This window comes from Lissotriton vulgaris, chromosome 1_1 (genome assembly GCF_964263255.1).
Source record: "Lissotriton vulgaris chromosome 1_1, aLisVul1.2, whole genome shotgun sequence".
Classification (NCBI taxonomy): domain Eukaryota; kingdom Metazoa; phylum Chordata; class Amphibia; order Caudata; family Salamandridae; genus Lissotriton; species Lissotriton vulgaris.
This window is the reverse complement of record NC_141685.1, coordinates 739,330,889-739,352,567: the sequence shown is the minus strand read 5'-3', so window position 1 is coordinate 739,352,567 and position 21,679 is coordinate 739,330,889. Positions and strand designations below refer to the sequence as shown.

At 48.5% G+C, this 21,679-nt stretch overlaps 1 protein-coding gene across 1 annotated transcript in view; it reads right to left on the bottom strand.

The window, feature by feature from the left end:
- XPR1 (xenotropic and polytropic retrovirus receptor 1) overlaps positions 1-3,625 on the bottom strand; it is a 588,907-nt gene extending 585,282 nt beyond the window's left edge. The window contains exon 1 of the mRNA XM_086955457.1: positions 3,290-3,625. Coding sequence (XP_086811583.1) covers positions 3,290-3,358 — 69 coding nt within the window. The 5' untranslated portion in view covers positions 3,359-3,625. The remainder of the gene's footprint in view (positions 1-3,289) is intronic.
- Positions 3,626-21,679: the final 18,054 nt, after the last annotated feature.

The following is a 21,679-nucleotide window of genomic DNA, read 5'->3' as shown; positions in this document are numbered from 1 at the left end:
GTTTAGGGATAGATTAAGGATGCTGAAAAGGAATGAGCAAGTAATATTTCACAGCAATAAGGGACGATGCTGCAGAAGACTACTGAGTGATGATTTAAGAAGTGATTAAGGTGCTGAAGGAGAAAGGGTAGGGTGTGGTTGAGTGGTGCTGCAGGGGGATGGGTCATGAGTGTTACGAATATGGCAGGTCATAAACTGTAAAAATAAAAGTGTCACGGCAGGTGGAAGATGGGTGTTGTGTGAATGAAAGGTATATTGTAGATAAAAATGTGGCTGTGTAGGAATTAGTGCGGACGAATGGGTGTGTTGCATTGTGGAAGGATAAAGGATGCTGTGGATGAATGGATGGGTGCTGTTGAACAAAGGGTGGACTGTGCGTAGATGGATTGGTTGATATGTAGAAGGATGGGCGGGTGGTGCTGCAGAAGGATGGGCGGGTGGTGCTGCAGAAGGATGGGCGGGTGGTGCTGCAGAAGGATGGAAAGATGGGTTGTGCTGTAGAAGGATGGAAAGATGGGTTGTGCTGTAGAAGGATGGCGCGTTGGTGCTGTAGAAGGATGGCGCAGTGGTGCTGTAGAAGGATGGCGCGGTGGTGCTGTAGAAGGATGGGCGGGTGGTTCTGTAGAAGGATGGCGCGGTGGTGCTGCAGAAGGATGGGCTGGTGGTTCTGCAGAAGGATGGGCTGGTGGTTCTGCAGAAGGATGGGCTGGTGGTTCTGCAGAAGGATGGGCTGGTGGTGCTGCAGAAGGATGGGCGGGTGGTGCTGCAGAAGGATGGGCGGGTGGTGCTGCAGAAGGATGGGCGGGTGGTGCTGCAGAAGGATGGGCGGGTGGTGCTGCAGAAGGATGGAAAGATGGGTTGTGCTGTAGAGGGATGGCGCGGTGGTGCTGTAGAAGGATGGCGCGGTGGTGCTGTAGAAGGATGGCGCGGTGGTGCTGTAGAAGGATGGCGCGGTGGTGCTGTAGAAGGATGGCGCGGTGGTGCTGTAGAAGGATGGGCTGTGCTGTAGAAGGATGGGCTGTGCTGTAGAAGGATGGATGATGCTGTGGAAGCATGGATGGGTGATGGTGTTATAAAAGGATGGATGGGTGGTGCCCTAAAAGGATGGACGGGTGGTGCCCTAAAAGGACGGACGGGTGGTGCTCCAAAAGGTTGGATGGGTGGTGCTGTAGAAGGAGTGAGTGGCGGTGCTGTAGAAGGATGGCGGGGTGCTGAAGGATGGCGCGGTGGTGCTTTGGAAGGATGGCGCCGTGGAAGGATGGCGCCGTGGTGCTGTGGAAGGATGGCGCCGTGGTGCTGTGGAAGGATGGCGCCGTGGTGCTGTGGAAGGATGGCGCCGTGGAAGGATGGCGCCGTGGAAGGATGGCGCTGTGGTGCTGTGGAAGGATGGCGCCGTGGAAGGATGGCGCTGTGGAAGGATGGCGCCGTGGTGCTGTGGAAGGATGGCGCCGTGGTGCTGTGGAAGGATGGCGCCGTGGTGCTGTGGAAGGATGGCGCCGTGGTGCTGTGGAAGGATGGCGCCGTGGTGCTGTGGAAGGATGGCGCCGTGGTGCTGTGGAAGGATGGCGCCGTGGTGCTGTGGAAGCATGGCGCGGTGGTGCTGTGGAAGCATGGCGCGGTGGTGCTGTGGAAGCATGGCGCGGTGGTGCTGTGGAAGCATGGCGCGGTGGTGCTGTGGAAGCATGGCGCGGTGGTGCTGTGGAAGCATGGCGCGGTGGTGCTGTGGAAGCATGGCGCGGTGGAAGCATGGCGCGGTGGAAGCATGGCGCGGTGGAAGCATGGCGCGGTGGAAGCATGGCGCGGTGGAAGCATGGCGCGGTGGAAGCATGGCGCGGTGGAAGCATGGCGCGGTGGAAGCATGGAGCGGTGGAAGCATGGAGCGGTGGAAGCATGGAGCGGTGGAAGCATGGCGCGGTGGAAGCATGGCGCGGTGGAAGCATGGCGCGGTGGAAGCATGGCGCGGTGGAAGCATGGCGCGGTGGTGCTGCGGAAGGATGGCGCGGTGGTGCTGCGGAAGGATGGCGCGGTGGTGCTGCGGAAGGATGGCGCGGTGGTGCTGCGGAAGGATGGTGTGGTGGTGCTGCGGAAGGATGGTGCTGGGGAAGTATGATGGTGCTGTGGAAGCATGGGGGAGCGGTGCTGTGGAAGCATGGGGGAGCGGTGCTGTGGCAGGAGGGCGCGTGGTGCTGTGGCAGGAGGGCGCGTGGTGCTGTGGCAGGAGGGCGCGTGGTGCTGTGGCAGGAGGGCGCGTGGTGCTGTGGCAGGAGGGCGCGTGGTGCTGTGGCAGGAGGGCGCGTGGTGCTGTGGCAGGAGGGCGCGTGGTGCTGTGGCAGGAGGGCGCGTGGTGCTGTGGCAGGAGGGCGCGTGGTGCTGTGGCAGGAGGGCGCGTGGTGCTGTGGCAGGATGGAGCGGTGGTGCTGTGGCAGGATGGAGCGCTGTGGCGCTGTGGAAGGGTGGGGTGGTGGCGCTGTGGAAGGGTGGGGTGGTGGCGCTGTGGAAGGGTGGGGTGGTGGCGCTGTGGAAGGGTGGGGTGGTGGCGCTGTGGAAGGGTGGGGGGGTGGCGCTGTGGAAGGGTGGGGTGGTGGCGCTGTGGAAGGGTGGGGTGGTGGCGCTGTGGAAGGATGGAGTGGTGGTGCTGTTAAAGCATGGGGGAGTGGGGCTGTGGAAGGATGGGGTGGTGGGGCTGTGGAAGGATGGGGTGGTGGTGCTTTGGAAGGATAAAGTGGTGGTGCTTTGGAAGCATGATGGACTAGTGCTGTGGAAGGATGGGGGACTGGTGCTGTGGAAGGATGGGGGACTGGTGCTGTGGAAGGATGGGGGACTGGTGCTGTGGAAGGATGGGGGACTGGTGCTGTGGAAGGATGGGGGACTGGTGCTGTGGAAGGATGGGGGACTGGTGCTGTGGAAGGATGGGGGACTGGTGCTGTGGAAGGATGGGGGACTGGTGCTGTGGAAGGATGGGGGACTGGTGCTGTGGAAGGATGGAGGACTGGTGCTGTGGAAGGATGGACTGGGCTATAAAAGAAAGGATGATTGGAGCTGTGGACGGGTGATGCTGTGGAAGGATGGGCTACTGAAGAATGGATGAATTGTGCGGCGGAGGGAGAGATGGATGGATGGGTGGTGAGGTAGAGGAATGTATGGGTTGTCCTGGGACCGATAGATTTAGGCTGCTAAGATGGCATGGGTAAGTAGCACTCTAAACAAGAGGCGCAGTTGAGAAATGTAAGAGGGGTGCTGTGAAACATAATAGGGGTGCTCTACAGGGGGTAATATAGACATGTCTTACCTCATATTGGATGTATTGTTTCCTCCACTCGGGGGTGATGTGGGCCGAAAGATGCTCCGCGAACTTCATGCTGCCCCCGGAACCGCTGCCGTCAGCGGGTCATAGAGGGTTACAGGGACCTGGGACCCGCTCCCTCCCGTGTGTGTCCCTTTCACGGTTCTTCTGCCCTTCTCTCCTGATCCCTTTCACTGTAACCCTCCTTTCCTTTCCCTCCCTCTCCACCCTCTCTCCGCTCCTCAGCCCTCTCCTTGTTTTCCCTCCCTCACCTCCCTCTCCCCTCTGTCTGCGGACCCGCCGCCATCTTCAGAGCGCTCGCTACGCCTGCGCACTTCACCCGGCGTGACGTCATCGTCATGGTAACCACCTCCTCCTTACCAGCGATCAGAGGCACCCTACACCTTAGAGGAGGAGCGTAAAATGGCAACAACCAATCCAAAGGTGCAGAGGAGGAGTTATATTGGAGGGTCAAGCACAAGTCTCCGCCTTACAAAAAACCCCGCCTTTTAGAGGGCGTGAATTAAAAAAATGCGGATTTTGATAGGTTGACACACTGACAGCTTTTTCAGTCACACCCTCTGTTATTTTGAACAGAGTAGAAAACAAGAGGCGGTGCTTTGTCGAATGCCACGCCCTTCCCGCAGCCACAATCATTGTCTACCTTGGACAAGTTTACTCGCTGAGTGCCAGATAACGGCACCCTATGTCTGCCTCAGTGACCAGCGCCTGAAAGTGTTAGAGAGGCTGAGGGAGCTGTGGGGTTGGCCTTAAGAGCTAGATCACGAGCCGAGCCTTTATATACTAAAGTTCTTAATTTAAAAAAATTCAGAACGTTAGTCCTGGCAATGATGTTTTCAATTTAGTACATTCGATTATTTGAATGAATTGAGTAAGGTTGCAGGGCCGGCTTTGGCGTTGGTGGCGCCTGGTGCTACAATCTTCAGTGGCAACCAACACCCAGTGCCTCCTTTTCACTGTTTCTCTCACTACCACCCTCCAATGGTGTCCTTCATCTCTCCTTAGCCCTTTTTTCACATTTATTTATTTTACAGCTCTACTTATCCGAATCAAGAATGTCGAAGCGCTTTACATCACAAGCATATTAAACAGAGACAATGAGTCATACAAGTTTGCAACACAATGGTTAGGAAATGTTTACTCAAGACAGCATGGGAGTCACTTGTCAATCACACTGGTTGGAATTATATTTTAAGAGTGATTGGTCCGGAGAAAGAAAAGGGCAGGTTTATTATGTTTTCATGTACCTCATGTGCCACCCGGAAGCACCACCAGCTGATCCGCGCCGCCAAGAAAACAGCATTCAAGGACCGGTTGGACAACAACGCACACAACTGCAAGGAACTCTTCAACATCGTGAAAGAGCTTTCCAACCCCAGCGCAGGAAACAACGACATCACCCCATCGCAAGACCTCTGCAACTCCCTCGCTTCATACTTCCACAACAAGATCACAGACATACACAGCAGCTTCGACAACCAACCAACGCACACCATGACCGAACAACCACCCCTCACCACCACCCTCCACGCCTGGACCCCGATCAGCACCGAAGACACCATCCGCACGATGAACTCCATCCACTCCGGATCACCGACCGACCCCTGCCCTCACCACGTCTTCAACAAGGCCGACGCTGTCATCGCACCCCACCTGCGAGACATCATCAACACATCCTTCAACACCGCCACCTTCCCGGAGAGCTGGAAGCACGCCGAACTCAGCGCTCTACTCAAGAAACCAACAGCGGACCCCACCGACCTCAAGAATTACCGCCCCATCTCGCTTCTCCCGTTTCCAGCCAAAGTCATCGAGAAGACCGTCAACAAGCAGATGGCCGCTTCCTCGAGACGAACGGATCCCTCGACCCCTCACAGTCCGGCTTCCGAGCCAATCACAGCCAATCACAGCACCGAGACCGCCCTTATCGCCGCCACCGATGACATCCGGGCCCTGATGGACAATGGAGAAACAGCGGCCCTCATCCTCCTAGACCTCTCCGCGGCATTCGACACGGTCTGCCACCGCACCCTAGTACGGCGCCTCAGCAACGTCGGAATCCAGGACAAGGCGCTGGAATGGATCATTTCCTTCCTCGACGGAAGAACACAGAGTCCGCCTACCACCATACAAGTCAGAGGCCTCCGAAGTCATCTGCGGCGTCCCCCAAGGATCTTCTCTGAGCCCCACCCTCTTCAACGTCTACATGAGCCCCCTCGCGGCCATCGTACGCAAACACAACCTCAGCATAATCTCCTACGCCGACGACACCCAGCTGATCCTCTCCCTGACCAACGACCCCGCCGCCGCCAGAGCCAACCTACACGAAGGGATGAAAGAGGTAGCCGAGTGGATGACGACCAGCCGCCTGAAGCTGAACTCGGACAAGACGGAGGTCCTCATCCTGGGCTCCTCACCCTCCGCCTGGGACGACTCCTGGTGGCCTCCCGCCCTGGGCACCGCACCCAAACCGACAGACCATGCACGCAACCTGGGCTTCATCCTGGACTCCTCCCTCTCCATGACCAGGCAAGTCAACGCCGTCTCCTCGTCGTGCTTCAACATCCTACGCATGCTACGGAAGATCTTCTGGTGGATCCCCACAGAGACCAGGAAGACCGTCACCCAGGCCCTCGTCACCAGCCGACTGGACTACGGCAACGCCCTCTACGCCGGCACCACCGCCAAGCTCCAGAAGAGACTCCAGCGGATCCAAAACGCCTCAGCCAGACTCATCCTCGACATCCCACGAACCAGCCACATCTCCGGACATCTGAGAGACCTCCACTGGCTCCCCGTCAGCAAGAGAGTCACCTTCCGCCTCCTCACCCACGCACACAAAGCCCTACACGACCAAGGCCCGAGCTACCTCAACAGCCGAGTCAACTTCTACGCTCCCAAACGCCACCTCCGATCAGCCAACCACGCCCTCGCCGCCGTCCCCCGCATCCGAAGAGCGACTACAGGAGGAAGGTCCTTCTCCTACCTGGCCGCCAAGACCTGGAACTCCCTCCCGACCGACCTGCGCCTGACCCAAGACCACCTCTCCTTCAGGAAGAAGCTGAAGACCTGGCTGTTCGAGCAGTAGCGGCACCCCCCCCCCCCCCCCCCCCCCCCAGCGCCTTGAGACCCTACGGGTATGTAGCGCGCTCTATAAATGTCACTGATTGATTGATTGATTGACAGTGACCAAAGTTGCTGTGCTGCATTGCCTGAGAAGGAGAGACAAAACAGCACTATATCAACACAGATATGGTGCTGGTGGTCTCTCCTCTAGTGTTGTACCTTAAATTGCCTTGCAGTCATGTACACACCCTTGTACCTCAGTACTTCAATGCAACAATGAATTGGTGGGCAGTCAACAAAGCTATTTCAGCCAAAGTATGTTCCCCAGAGATGACAATCTGTGATTTCATTCCTGTGTATGTGCTTGGCTAGGCAGACCTGCAAAGTAACACGCATCAGGGGTAAGACTACCGCATTTGAATGCACCACTGCACTAAAATACATTAGTCACGCATTATAGTGCCCCAGGGCAACCCGAGGAGTGCACTAGTACGGGGAGGCTGTATTGCATTTAAAGTAGCGATCGCAGTGCGCTGCCCAGCTGTGTACTCTGTTCTCACAGAAGTTGCAGCCTCAATCTCAATGTAATAATTTTCACTAGATTAAATTCATTTATGAACCAAGCCATGGGCCAAGGAAAACAATTATAACCCATTTTAAGGTTTCTGCCTGCCTAGCAGTGAGCGTGCCTTCTGGTCTCTGCAAGTGCAAGAGCTTGTGATGAATGAAAAACAATCTGAACCTGTCGGCAGTTACAGTGGCCTAGTCCCTCACGTAAATACGGGGGTAGCACCTGCTCTTGTTTTGCCAATTGCGGAAAGGTGCCTGTCCCACTGTGACTTTGCAGGGTCTCAGTGGCTGATAGATTAGACAAGCAGCGGGCAGCAGTTTTGTTTTATTTGCCTCATCTGACAATCACGACCATCAGAGGAGATTGCGCTTACTCGCACTGACGCTGGCAGGATTGTATTTTGTAAATTCCTGACAGGGCCTGGGCTGCTTTCCTCAGCAGGCCCCATACCCAGGCTGATTGCCTCCACCCTTCCAAGCCAGAATAAAAAGAAACAATTTCACTTCTGTCTTTCACGTGTGTTAGGCAGGAAGGCTTACAGACTTGTGTCCCAGGTGAACACTTGTGAGGTGTCTTACCAAACCAGCCTGCTGGACTCAATATATTGTAATTCAGGCAATGATGGAGTTCTGCAGCCAGGGACGGGAAGCAGAGACTTTTTAATGCATGGGAAAAGTGGGCACTGGCCCAGGGCCCCAGCATTTCAAGGGGCCAGTGATAGAGCCAGCTCTGTTCTGCAGAGAGTATTGCCCTGATGACCTTGAGTAATTCTTCAACAAATTGTTTTAAATACCATTTTTCTTTAATTTATTTTCAATGTGGGTGATGTGTGGGAGTCTATTACAGGCATTTTGCAGAGAAAAATTGTGTTTTAAGAGTAATGGAAGGGGTTCATAGAGATTATATGCAGTAACATTAGTGAGCTGCCTCTGTGTAACAGTATTGAAAACACACATTAATATCATTGAATATTAGTGGTAAACACATTTAGAATTTGGACCAATGTGCCTGTGCACTGTCAGTGTCCTGCCCAAAGAGAGCATGAAGGAACTGAAATTGGTCATAAACTTAAATCTGTTCCTAACAGGGGCCCCCAAAATAAGCTTTTCTCATGGCCACCCAAAACCAATAAGATGACCGTGACACAAAGGTCTGTCATTTGGGCTGCCAAATGTGCGCGGGGCATTGTTACACCACCAGCAATGAGCACCACCACCGAGGACACAGCCTGGAGTTGACACTCATGAGTAATTGTGTATGCCAGCAATTGTGGTCGATCCTCAGTTGGTGAGCAGGTAATACTATTTTTGTGATTAGTCGGACGTGTGACAAACTATAGACATGTAATGAACTATTTTGGAGTAAACCTGATTTGGGTTTCATGTCGGTATGCTATTGTAGTAGTAGTAGTCGGAATAATGGAACTACAGTGGGCTGCATCAACATCTTGTGTGTGGTAATTTAAGGCAGAGAGTGGGGTCGCCACGTTTTCCTGGGACAAATACTGGTGATATGTTCGTGTTTCAAGATTCTGCAAAGGCCTGGAAATCATACTTAAATATCATTTTACATATACTCATCTATATTCATTTTAGAATGGCTTTTTGTCTTTGTTTACTTTAATTATCAGTCAGGGATGATTAAGTCAGCTCTAGAATACATTTTAAAGTGCCTTCTTATAATTACTGGTAAAAGTATGTACAGATAGGGAGAAATGCCCGCTTTTGGCAATCTTGCTAATTTTTGTATCAGCCAGGAAATTAAGGGGTAGTAGGTTAGTGGCTTTCCATTGCAGGTGTTTTTCAACAGTTTCCAGATCTTTTTAGAGCTTCTAATTGCTACAAAGTGGACTATTTCTGATATCTATCTTTTCCCATGTTCTCTTTTTGCTTGGTTTTACTCATAGAAAAGTGTCACTGTAAGTGTCACACATTTGGTCGTCTACTGTCACTCATCGGGTTCCTGAAACCATGGAAATGTCGCACATTAGCATTCTGAAAACTTGGCAGCTATGGCTAAGGTTAGGAGAAAAGTAAAGTTAGGTTTTCTTTTTTAAAATGCTTTCTCTTGATTAAATCTGTCCTTTCCTTTGTATTCCGTTTATGAGGCAAGCACATACACCTGGCCTAAAACATCAGCTGTTTCCACCAACCCTAAATTAGGCAAAGGGATGGAGAGGAGACTTATCTTCTCTATCTATGGGGGCAAATTGCTGCACCCACTCCTTCTTATAACTCCAAGAAGGAGTAATAACAAATGCAACAAAGCTCATATGGAGGGGGCATGTCAGTGCCCTCAGTCCCTACAGATGATAACCCCCACCCCTATAAAGGCAACCACCCTAAGAAATGCAGCCTGAGTTTGCTTAGAGGTATCACAATCTCAGGCCATATTTAACACAACTTAACAATGTAGTTTGTGCCACAGCTACTAAATATGCTGTAAATATGTTACTTATATTGCTATTTTATCCACAAAGCTTTACATAGCACGTTTTTACGTTATGCAATACATATTTTGAAACATGCAGCTTTAGGTTCCCATGAACTGTCTGATACCTATGGTTGTGCCTTTCGCCAACACAGGATGTCCACAGGGTTGGACATTCATCCTTCCCCTTGCGTGAGCAACTGTGGGTGCATTGATTTGTAGAGCAAGGGTCTTCCCTATACTGTTGAGTAGATGGACTGGGTCTTACAAACCCCAACCTAACCTATGTGAGTTAGAATTATGGAATGGGTTTTCCCTGCACATTCTCTATAGGGGGTATTTGTTCTTAATGGACATCTAGGGAGCAGAAAGGATGAGATGTGGCATAATGGCGAGAGCAACAGACCTTGGAACTGGGACACCAGGCTCGAGCCCTGTCTCAACCTCTTGTGTTTCTGCGTAATCACAATCTCCCTGGGCCTACAAAAATGTGTAATGTATTCTGGTGCTAATTTAAAGCACTCTAATGCCCTTTGGCCAAGTTTGAGCTATAAACAAATCTAATCTAATCATCATTATCCTTGGCAGTGTTCACATGTGCGGGGAATAGATCTAGTTCTAAATTAGAAAGTGGGCGTGTGTCAGAGTCTTTGTAGTGCAGTGTTTGGAACAGTTCTGCTTATTGTCTGCCTTGTAATCTTGTCTCTAATTGATCTAAAGCTGCACTGGTTCCTTGCCTTCCTGTAGTTAGGATAGAACTGTCCCTGTTACTGTTGTTCTCGGGTTTATTATCCACATGTCTGGTGTTTGCCTCCTTTATACCACTCTAGGAGTGCCTCTGTTCACAGGTCTTCTGTGCTTGTCTCCCGCTTTCCAGGGTTTTAAGTAGACCAGATCCCTCTGGGTCTCAGACTTGGGACCACATTATAAATGCGCCGCATTATCCTTCATTGCACTGGATGCACCTTTAAAAAGGTGCGCCCAGTGCAATGAATGAGAATGCGCCGTATTATGATGAATCGCCTGTCGACTTCTCCCCCTGTCCCCTGTCCCGCCCTGCCCTACCGACCCACCACTCTTACTTGCACCGGCTGCGCCTGGTGCATTGAGTGTCTGGGGAATGTTGAAATTAGGAAGTTGCGAGGAAGTGCATTCAGGAGAGAGTGAAATGGATTTGCTGAAGAGGAAAGAGATAGATGTGAGATATGCAGATGGATGAGATGTAGAGAAAAAAGGGCACACACATCATACATGAAATGAACACAGCAGGACTGATTGAGATAGTGAAAACCTCTAACTCATCCACAGGCCTCAATAATGTTTAATTTACAGTCTCTCAATTACAGAATTGAAGCATTTTCAACATTAATTATTTAACAAACTCATTATTGTTACTCATTTGTCTTAAACAGCTAACAACCTTTGACAAAGCCAATAGTTCTGGCTGGTTTTAGGTGTAAGTCAATTGTGTTATGTATCTGAATGCAATAGCAGAGACCTCTAAGATGCACCAAAATACCCATCAGGTGGCACTCTATGACAATCACAGTTTACATGTTCAAGTCGCAGCCTTAATTACGTAGTCCAGGCCACTTTTAGAAAGCCCTCTCTTTTTGCATTCCACCTAAAGCACTACTGCTATCCCTTGTTTCTCCTGTCCTACAGGGGCCATTGTCTCCGACGTTCCGTTTCCCCAAGACTCCCTGCCCACTGGCTCCCTGTCCTCTGAGAGACCCTGAGGCTCTGTGATCTAGTGTTCCTCTGAATGTACAGATGTATACAGGCAGATGAATGAATACGTCGAGACAGAGGTAAAGAGGTAGAGAAAAACAGGAATGGACCTAATGAAGGATTTGTGAGGTGAGCCAGATATAGCCTTACTTCAAGTGGAAAGCAAGGCAAAGCTCTGTTGTCTTGCGAAGCAAGGGATAACTCTGTTGTCCGTAGCAAGTGAAAGTTTCTCTGCTGTTGGTGAAAAGTGAAGGGTAGCTCTGCTGTGCGCAGCAAGTGAAGGATGTTATTTACACAGAGTGATGGATATAGCCATTAGGTTTATGCCGCATGTGAGGGCCAATTTATGTGTTAGGGTTGATTAAATTATGTGGCAAGAATAGGCAAATTCTGCAGCATAATTGCATAAATCCAGTGGCCTTGATGATGGATAAAGCTGAGTAGCCGGGATAAGTCAAAGTTTGGTCCACTCTGGTGATCTCTGAATTAGTAACAGTATATTCCTCCATATCCCAACACTGTTGTGTTCCCAGTACTCTGTCCCGGATATTTATAGAGGCATGCATGCTTTATCACTCTTTCCCATTGTTGCAGGGATTCTGTGTAAACAGAAGTATGCCTTGGACCACAGAGCATCATACCACATCAGTACTTATGAGCCCAAATCCAGACTAGCTCATAGTGCTTGCCTGCCCTCCTAATCTTCTGAGAGTGACAGGTAAGTTAGTACCCCAGAACACAACACTCTAATCCCCTCAGAGAACCATCAAAACAGATTGTCAGCCTTTTGTTTTCTCAGTCATGCATGTCCATAATAAACAAAAAGACACAAGAACAGTTTACAATATTTATTGAAACCTATTGTGCTCTATTATAAAAAACATCTGCAATTAGAAAACATATGCATCTCCAGAGTGAGGAGCATTTCAAGTAAACTATTAACAATAAGAAGCCCCACCATGGTGAATTAATTATCTGCCTCACCCTACCCCCACTGTGGAAACACAGTGTAATATTATAGATCTCTGGGTTTAGGGGCGAACCCCATACCTGCTAATCATAGGTAGTTGTTCTACATCTCAGGCAGAACCTCTGCTCTGCTAGAGTACCTTCTCTCTGTTTTTAAAATGGCATGTCTCGGTGTATATGTTACGAGGTGTCTTCTTGAAAACAGCATCTATAACGATAACAAGAAGACCGGGCACAGTGTTGTTTGATCTTGTATAAGATGTTCAGAGAGTCTGAAACAATAACAAAAAGATATGGGGTGCTTTTCTATAATAATGTTGTGGCACAAAAATAAATGTGCCAAGTATAACGTGTGCAAAGCAGCCTAAATGTGCAAGCAAACTAAAATACCAGCAAACTAAGTGGGCCCTAAAGGAAACACACAGCATCATCAATCATTTCATTTCATTAATCTTTATTTCGATCACAGATCATAAAAGATACAAAACAATACATACATTTAAAAACTTATTAAACATAGTGTGATCCAAATTTATAAGAAGTAGTAAAAATGTAATTAAGACATTTGTGGAAAGCCGCTGGTCTTGTCCATTTAAACCAGACTTTTCATCATTCGGCTACGGGTGAACCACAGTGAAGTTAAAAATTTTGACAGTGCAAAAACGATAGGAGGGGAGAGATCAGATTTTAGGACTCTATAAGCCGCTTGGTGAGATCTAAAACCCAAGTTCCTAAGCATCGGGACAAGCCAATATTTCCTGCTCCGCTCGTAGCCCTTGCAGAAAAGGACCGCATGCATGTCGTCCTCCTTAGGGTGTGTTCACATTGGGCAAATTGATGTAGTGGAGCAGGCTGACCAAGATGATGTAAACGAAGCTAGGGGAAGGCATCCATAACGCCATTGTAAAAACAATTTCCTGGTTAATGCAGGGGAAATCTCATCTAGAGTTTTTTCAAGGGAGTAGGTGTCTTTTGTGTTCAAGAATAAATTTGTCAGAGACCCCTCGCGAGTGTCATTGGAGGCTCTGGTGAGCATCATGGCGTAGTAGGTATTCGCAAGTGCCTTTTTTGGGATCTTGGTGCAGGAATTAAGAGGATCTGTCCATAGTTCCGGGAATCCCATTTCCTCGAACCTTCCCTTGACGTAAGTCAACCAAGGAATCCTCTTTGTGCTTCGTAATTCCAGAAATTCTTGTAGTTCTTCTCTATAGCTTGCAAGATCTGGGCTAGACCACAAACGCCTCCAGAATTTTAGGGGTTTTAGTCCTAGCTCCTCTGTAATGGGTCTAATTCCCAAATCCAACCTGAGTGGTAGTAATGGGGTGCTCTGGGGGAGGGCAGCTACCTGTCTCAAAAACTTATTCTCCGTGGTCTGTAACTTGGGGTACTGGGTGTATCCCCACAACTCTCCCCCGTAGGTGACCCCTGTTTCCCAACCCTCCAATAACTCTTGATGGTGCCCCCACCTGTGATCCTCTGAGTCATAAAGATTGGAGGGGTAGAAGAATGAGAGGGGAAGTGTTTGGATAGTATTACTGAAGTCCTCATCAGTAGCACAGGAGCAAATATATGCGGCTGTGTTGGGGTCTCTAAAAGAGACCAAAATGCAATCTCCTCTGATGGACTTCCAAGTGTGCCCCACCCATGCTACTCTCTTTGTCGTGGATATGTCACACGCAGTACCTCTCGGTAGTGGTCTATTAACCGTGAGCCAATTTATTACTTTATTCTTCAATGAAGTATATGATTCAAATGTGGGGGGGTCAAGTTCTGGTACCCCAGCCAAAACTACGGTATAGGGGGCAGCTTCTGGTGGGAGGTTTACAAACTGTAGTTTACGTTTGGAGTGTGGCTTCTCTCCCTCAAGTGGGGGGTTGTCCTTGGTTTTAGTCAGAGGGGTTTGGTTTTGTTATACTGAAGAGGCCAGTTTGGGATTAATAGTGTTAGGTTGCTGTGAGGGTGTCGGAACTGTAAGTGTAACAGTAGGCTTTGGTGCATTATTTTTTGCATGTTGTGTAGATCCAGGTTTTGGGTCTGGTGGTTTGGAGTTTGGTACGGCCTGCAGGTTGTTGTTTTTGGCAGAATTAGAAACTATACCCTCCTTTAGTGTCTTGGTGATATTGCTATCGATTTTCCTAACGTCAGCGAGTTGCACCGTTGCCTTTTCGATGCTCACTAATCTTGCTTCGATCTTGATCAGTCTTGCCTCTAATGGGCTTAATAGAGACCTAAGCAGTGAACCTATGTCCTCCAGAGTGATGTCATCCGAGGAGGTATCTAGTGGGGGATTGTCAATATATTGTAGTGGTGGGGTTGATTTGGGTGGTCTGGGAGTGGATGGGGTTCCTGATCTGACCCCCATTGCGGCAAGGGCGTTTAATTTCCTCCCCTTACCTCTAGTTTGTTTAGGTTTGGGGGTTTTGGTCCTAGGTTCTTCTTGATTTTGCGGCCCTTGCTTTTTCTTTGGAATCGCTCCCTCTCTAGCTCCCTTATTGTTTTCATTATTGGATTCTACGGCTAAAGCTACCTCAGTGTTCTGTGATGGTATAGGTTGGGTGTTTTGAGTGTTGGGTAGCACCATTAGGCTCATGTCCTCTATATCGCTTGGTACATCAATAGTGATTTCTGGGCTGTTTGTTAGTGTGTCCGTGGGGTGAAATAGTGTCTGATCGGAACTATGCATGATAGGCCTTCCTGAACTATTTTCAGGCGTTCTAGCTAGTGCCATCGGTCCCATAGACGATCTCCTTACCCAATCAATTTCTTGTGAAATTCTTTGTTCCAGGACTTGGATCTCCTCAATCAGGAGTGAGCCAGCCTTGGCAAAGTAAGTGTCGATTGGGCCTTTGACCGCTCCAACTGCAGCGAGGGAAGATGTTTTACTTCTTGTTTCCCGTGTGCACATTGTTCGGGGTGTCAGTGGTCTCGATGGGGCAGGCAAAGAATCAATCAATATATTTATGTGTTAAGCACAGTGTTAGAGATTTGTAAGGAGTGGAGGTAAGTTACTGACAATCGGTCATTTCAATTAAGTTGTGAAGACACCGACATCTGGGTGCAAGAGAAAGGCCCTCATCCGGGTTTTAAGAAACCAGCCCTGATACTGTTTGGTCCTAGGGCAATATGGCCTATGGTGACACTATTGCCCTGAACGTAGGCCGCCACTGTAACTTGTCTGTTGGAATACACAAAACAAGGGCTGAGGATGCATCGGAAGGACACAGGGTGCAGAATTCTGCCCTTTCCATCGCATGATTTCTTGAAAAAACAGGTTCCAGTAGCTGCAGCCGCCAGTCCCTATTGTAGCGCTTCATACACACACGTGTGCTTACATATCAGCACCCCTGAAACAGGAAGTGAACGCTATTAGACTGGTAGGTGGGAAGACTCCTTTCAACATGGGAAGAACATTTTGCGCCATAGGCTAGAAGTGATGAAATGGTGGTGTATTTACTAACTGGGATCACTGGCACCATAGGCCTTTAGTATAATACTTAGCAGAAAGCGGTGCATGTCTGGGTGGCCCACCGCTGGGCATGAGTCAGGGTTAGTGAGGGATATCACAAGCTTGGAATTGTTCCCAGGTATTGAAGCTGCATGCAGGGAGAGGATGTAGCCTTACGGCGAGAGCGGTCGATGCCGAATCTGGGGAACCGGGTTCGAGTCTCGGCAAGGACGCTCAACATCCTGTGATTCTGGGCAAATCACTTAATCTCCCTGTGCCTAACAAAAATTAATGTGTCCTCATGTAACAAAACTGGTGCTATGTAAAGCGCTCTGATACCCGATATCTTCGGGTCTAGTTCACGCTATATAAAACTCTAAAAATAAAAAATGTCTGTGGGAAGCGTCTTCGCAAACACTTGGTCATTGGTGGTCAGGGAGCAAGCACGTCTATGGTATTGGTAGATGGGTTTAATCATCAAAAATCATCTTGTAAATGGGATCTGAGATCACTGAAGAGACTGGTGCTGAACTGTTTGAAAGACATCCTTTTGTTTGGAGCAAACTAGATAGACGGTGTGCTGCGCTTGTCGGCATCAACTCTGAAGTAGGGTGTGATGGTTGAGGACTCTGAAGGTGCTGGGTAGTTCCAACAGATCCTCTGCATGGCCACACACTCTGAATACATGGGCTGCACCCTAGGCCTCCCCTACAACCACTGGTAAACCCCTGTGGTCCAGAATCAGCTGATTCAACATGCTGATGGGAGCTTAAGGGCTTGAGACTGTTCTCACACTTGCTACAGCACCAGGCGCAAGACTATACTGGTTTTACATTTTAACTTGTGGGGAAAAAAATCTATATCCGTGCCTCATTCATGCTCCTGTCACAATAGACCGTGGATCTGTATAGGGACACAAGAGTGGGACAGAGCACAGAGGGAAAGGGGAGGGTGTAGTGCCCAGAGAGTAATTGTAGTAATCCATATGCTTTTATTGGATTGTGCAGTATTTAGCATTGCTGTGTGATTAAAATTAAGCAGTTTTTCCCAAAAGACAAGCACTGTGTTGGACATTGATTTATTGTGTCTGTTGGTTGATTGTTAAGTTCTGAGCTCATCCCCTACATTACGTTTCTGGGAAGCCTTTGACTGATGGCCCTAGCTACCCTGAGAGTCAAGTGCAGGAAGGTTGTACTTGCCCCAGTTTTCAGAGCCATAGTAGGACGTGCAGAATAGCCTGTTTAGCCAGGCTGGCAGTGAGCACAAAGCGTGGATCACAGTGTGGGACTGAGAGTCTACGCTTCATCCAGCCCCTTATATGTCCTCCATCGACCGCGTACAATCAGTGGAGGGCATGCTGTGTCATCAGCGTGTGCGGATCGGCAAAGTACACCCCCTATCAACTTTAATGAAAATGTATCTATTAACCATAACTATCTTAACGTTTGCTGGAGAGCTCCATTCGGCTCAGCATAAAACGTCTTCACGGACAGTTGAGGCTTACTTCACAAGTTATGGTATCCTTTTCCTCACTCTTCATCGAGTGCTTCCTCGTTACAATTTGGATGGGGGCGGATCCTGTCTGGACTCCCTGTGGCTTTAGTGGTCTGGTTATTCTCCCTGGGTTCTGGGTGAGTCTTTTGGCTCAGCATATGAGGAATGGCTTGTTGTATGTTTCTCTTCCACCCAGTTTAACCCTAGGTTTTCTTTTACTACATACAATCTTCCTGTTAGTGGTCTGGGATCGTCGGAGTCAGACTGATGTCATCTGATATCGCATCCCCTACCGGCCTTCCAAACATAAAGAGCGATGGAGTCCACTTCGTGGTACAGTGGAGTTGGCACACTCATAGGAATTGGGGGGTGGACTTTTCTATATTTCTCTGCTCTGTTCAGCTCCCATTCAAATGGTCCTTTTGAGAGTACGTATAAAGCATTCTGCGTGTCCATTGGCTTGTGGCCATCTCAGGATGCTTTTTCTGTGCCTGAAACATAGTTCCCTGAGGTATGCTTGAAAGTCAGCTCCTTGAAATTGCTGCCCATTATCTGCGTTGAGCTGTTCGGGGATTCTATGGGTGGTAAATATATTTTCCTGTTTTAGCTGTACCTATTCAGACACTAGTTTACTATCTCCACAAGTGGATAGTTGGTGTAAGCACCTCTAACTACTAGCAGCTGTTTCCTCTCCTGGAAGTCCAGACTTATTGTTGCCCATGGTTCTGGGCAGTCCTCCTTAGTGGTCCCTGGGGCTGGTGGTTCAGGATCTCCGGTGGAATGGAATAGTAAGTAGCAAGCTATTGTCCTCTTCACATGTTGGTCCATGTTCGCGTACCATAGGCTCTTTGGGTTTTACAATACCTTAGCAAATATCCCACATGTGTCAATTCCCCTTTTCTTTCTTGGAGTGTCGCTGGGATGAATATCTTGGGCTCTTTTAGCAACAGGACATCTGGCATTGAGCTGAATTCATCTCAAGCTCTCCACATGGCAAGCTTTGTCGTCTGTCTGTGTCCATGTCCTTCATTAGTGACAAAAAGGTCTTTTTGCATTGCTCACTTTTATGGCCATCTGTAGGCATGTGTCTTTTGCTGAAGGATCCATAAGTCTTCTTGTGACATTGATTTTTGGGCAGCTTGTGTCAGCTATCATGTTGATATCCTTTTCCATATTTTCATGTAACACTAAAATTCAGTTCTTGGGCCTTGAGACAAAAAGTCAACAGAGACATTGCAGCTGCGGTAGGAGGATACTAGTACTCAGTATTTATGTACTTGGGGAAAACTTCTGTATGCATGATGGTGCAGAATGTGGCGTTCCTGAGACTAGGTGTATTAAAAGTTTCTGTTTGGTAACAGCCTCGAAGGCTTGCCCATAGACGCGAAGATGAAATTGTGCACATCACTAGTGAATGATGACAGGGGCGGCTCTAGGTTCATGGTGGCCCTGGGCAGGGAGCGTAGGTAGGGGGCCCAAGAAGATGGGGTCTGGGCGGGGCAGAGCACGGAGGCCAGTGAAGAGGGAGGGTCAGGGTGTTTGGAAGTGGAATAGAGCCAGAGGCCACCAAATCCCCGCCAGGGGCCGCCACACAAATATGTATCCATCCTCAGAGGATTATTATATTAAGGAGATATATTGATGTGGTGGCCCCTGGGGTTTGGTGGCCCTGAGCAGGTGCACAGCTTGCACATGCCTAAGGCCGGCCCTGATGATGAGTGTCTCTTCTTTTTGTGAGCATCGTATCTCAGTGTTCAGCCGCACCTGTCGGGTTAGCGCCGTTGGCACCTAGAAGTCGACTTGTTGCCATTGCAGTTGTACCACCCGTGTACCCAAGAGAAGGCCAGTTTGGTCTTTAATTCAGGGTTTAAATATCTCATCACTGTTGCACTCACTAGGACGTATGTATGTTTCTGAATGGCTGCTGCTTGGTGTCCCTCTGTTCATTGCCATAGATTGTACATTTTCATCAGGTGTCTTATAGACTCCCTGAAAATGGCAAGCTTAGGGCTGATTTAGATTACGGTTGATGGGTTACTCCATCACAATGGTGACGGACATCCCGCCTGTCGAAATATAAATCCTAAAGGATATAATGGGTTTATTTTTCGGCGGATGGGATATCCGTCACTGTTGTGTCAGACTAACTTGTCCTGCGAGATCTAAATCTGGACCTTAGTTTTAGATCTCCCTCAACATGTGGCCATCCTGGGGAAACTCATTGCCTCTGTGGCACCTTAGTGGGCTTTGGCATCTTGGATTTCTCAAGCTTTTTGGGATCCATGCAGATGTCATTTTTGTAGTATACATATCCATATAATTCTATCTTGTCCAATAAAAAGACACATTTTTGTTTGTGTAGGTAGTATCAAGTCGCATTCGATAGTCTTTGAACAGCTGCTCTGAGTCTCATGTTGTGTTCTTGCACAAACCTTGCATGTATCAAGACATTGTTGTTGACACTCACTACTCACGAGACCTGACAATGTCTCCCTGATCATGTTTTAGAAGAGTTTCACCATGGAGAAGATCACAAAGTTTAGGGCCTTATGTATCAACACATTTCCCCATAGACACAGAATGGGCAAAACCCTTTGATACATCTGGCCCATAGTCTTTCATAGAAGTGTAATCGGATGTGCATGAAGAAGGTTCTAATTTAGCGACTGGATTTGTGAAACGAGATTGGATAATATCCAACATTCAGCTACAATTTGGAGAACCATTGTGACCCATTTGGGACATGCAGGAGGTCGGCTATTGCCGGTATTTCGTGACGTTCCCCCCAGACCTTGTTGGACAGTCTCATTAAAGACACATATATGCATTGCACCTGGTTACTCTGATTTTCTGATGACCACCACTGGGTACACTGATGGTGTGAGCCATGACGCTCTATTACCTCAAGTTCTTCCTGTTTCTTCAGTTCCTGTTCCACTGTGAATCTGAGGTGGAAAGTGATTCATCTGTGGTAAAGTGCTGTAGGGCGGATTGAGGTGTTGATATGCAGTTTGACTGGTTCTATTTTTAGACAACCTAGATGACTGAAGAGGTGTTATAAGTCCATCAATTTCTCTTCTAATCCTGTGGTGTAGACTTGTCGTGCTAATGCATTGAGGGTTTCTGCAGTGTGACAGGTTAAATGCATGCTAATGCCAGTCTTGGAGACAAAGACATTTGCTTCTGTGTTTTAGGATCTATGGGGCACCTTGGTACTGAAGATACCCAGCAATGGAATTGGTTCTGTTCTGCCATATGCAAATAGATGTGTTTGTGTTGTTTTCAGTGTTGGACATGAGTCGAGTGGTAGAACTGGCGAGCACACATTACATTTACTGAAGCTCAAGAGTTTATGAATGCATGCACTCTGCATCCTAGGATTTGTCTTGTGCATGTTGGTCTCAGCGATTTGTTCCGCTTTGTTTCTTCAGTGAACAATAGCATGAAGAGTTCTTCATTTTCCTCTTTCTAACATATAGAGTGCAATGCCCCTCACAATTGAGCATCCTTGTGCTACGCTGTGGATCGACTTGGATCCTTACGTGAAGGCAATGGGAGGAAAGGAGAAAGATCGAAGAAGAGGCTAGATTAAAGATTAGCAGAGAGTGTCAGGGGCAGAGAAGAGTCAGGTCTTCAAGCATTTTTTAAATTTATCTTCAGTGACAATGAAGGGGAGAGAGCTGGGGGGTTGGTTCCAGCCCCCCCCCAAATCAGATTAAAGCTGATTACCTGATCCGAAACGGGTAGGGTGGCTGGTGCTGTGAAGTGTAGAACAACCTCATTCTGGTGATTATCGTCCTAGGGGTGAGGCCTCTTTCCTTCACAGTAGCACTTGCAAAATGGTTCAGTTTGCCATAACTGGCACATCTTTTACATTGGTTGTGGCACTGTTTGGGTGAGATTCAGCACCAAAGTAGCCACGGTGTCGCTGGTATGTCCCACTTGATATTCTGAGGTAGTTGATGTTGCTTCTTACTCTGCATCCACCCCACAAGACATTGACTGATTCAGTCTTGATCGTTGGTGCAATTTCTGGTTAATCTTATATGGATATCTTTATGACAATTAAATCATTGCATTCTGCTCTCATGTTGGATAGCTCATGGGATCGTCCTAGCATTAATATATCTGCTAGTGACATGCATGGATTTTAACGTGTTAGTCTTCTCAGGACAGACGACTTGCACTACTGTATAATTTGAGCTCTGAATTCTTGAGCTCGGTTGCCTCCTATGCTCATGTGACTAGTTCTCTTGGTTGTGTATAAAATCTGTCAAAGGTTTTGTTCTCGTGTTCTTTGGCTTGGCGAAGTTTGAAGGGTTCAAAGTCCAGGTTTACCTAAGGGTTCAAATGGGTTTCCAGGGTAGCTTCCGCCATATTGTAATCATACACCCCCTTCTATACATGTTACATCCTCAAACAGCTTGAAGATGTTCTTTTCTGTGTAGTGAAGCAGCAGGGCTGTCTTGACAATGTTTTTGGTTTCATTTGTGGATTTAAAATGACTATTGATTCTGGGTAGACAAGCACACCATCTGGGTGCTGCGGTGGTGAATTCGCTGAATGGCGCGAACGGGGTGTGTGCAGCCCCTCCCAATTGGTGTACTCGAGTTCTGGTGGGGAGTGGCCATAGATGAGGTGCCCTTTCAACCACCGCTTCACTGTCTAA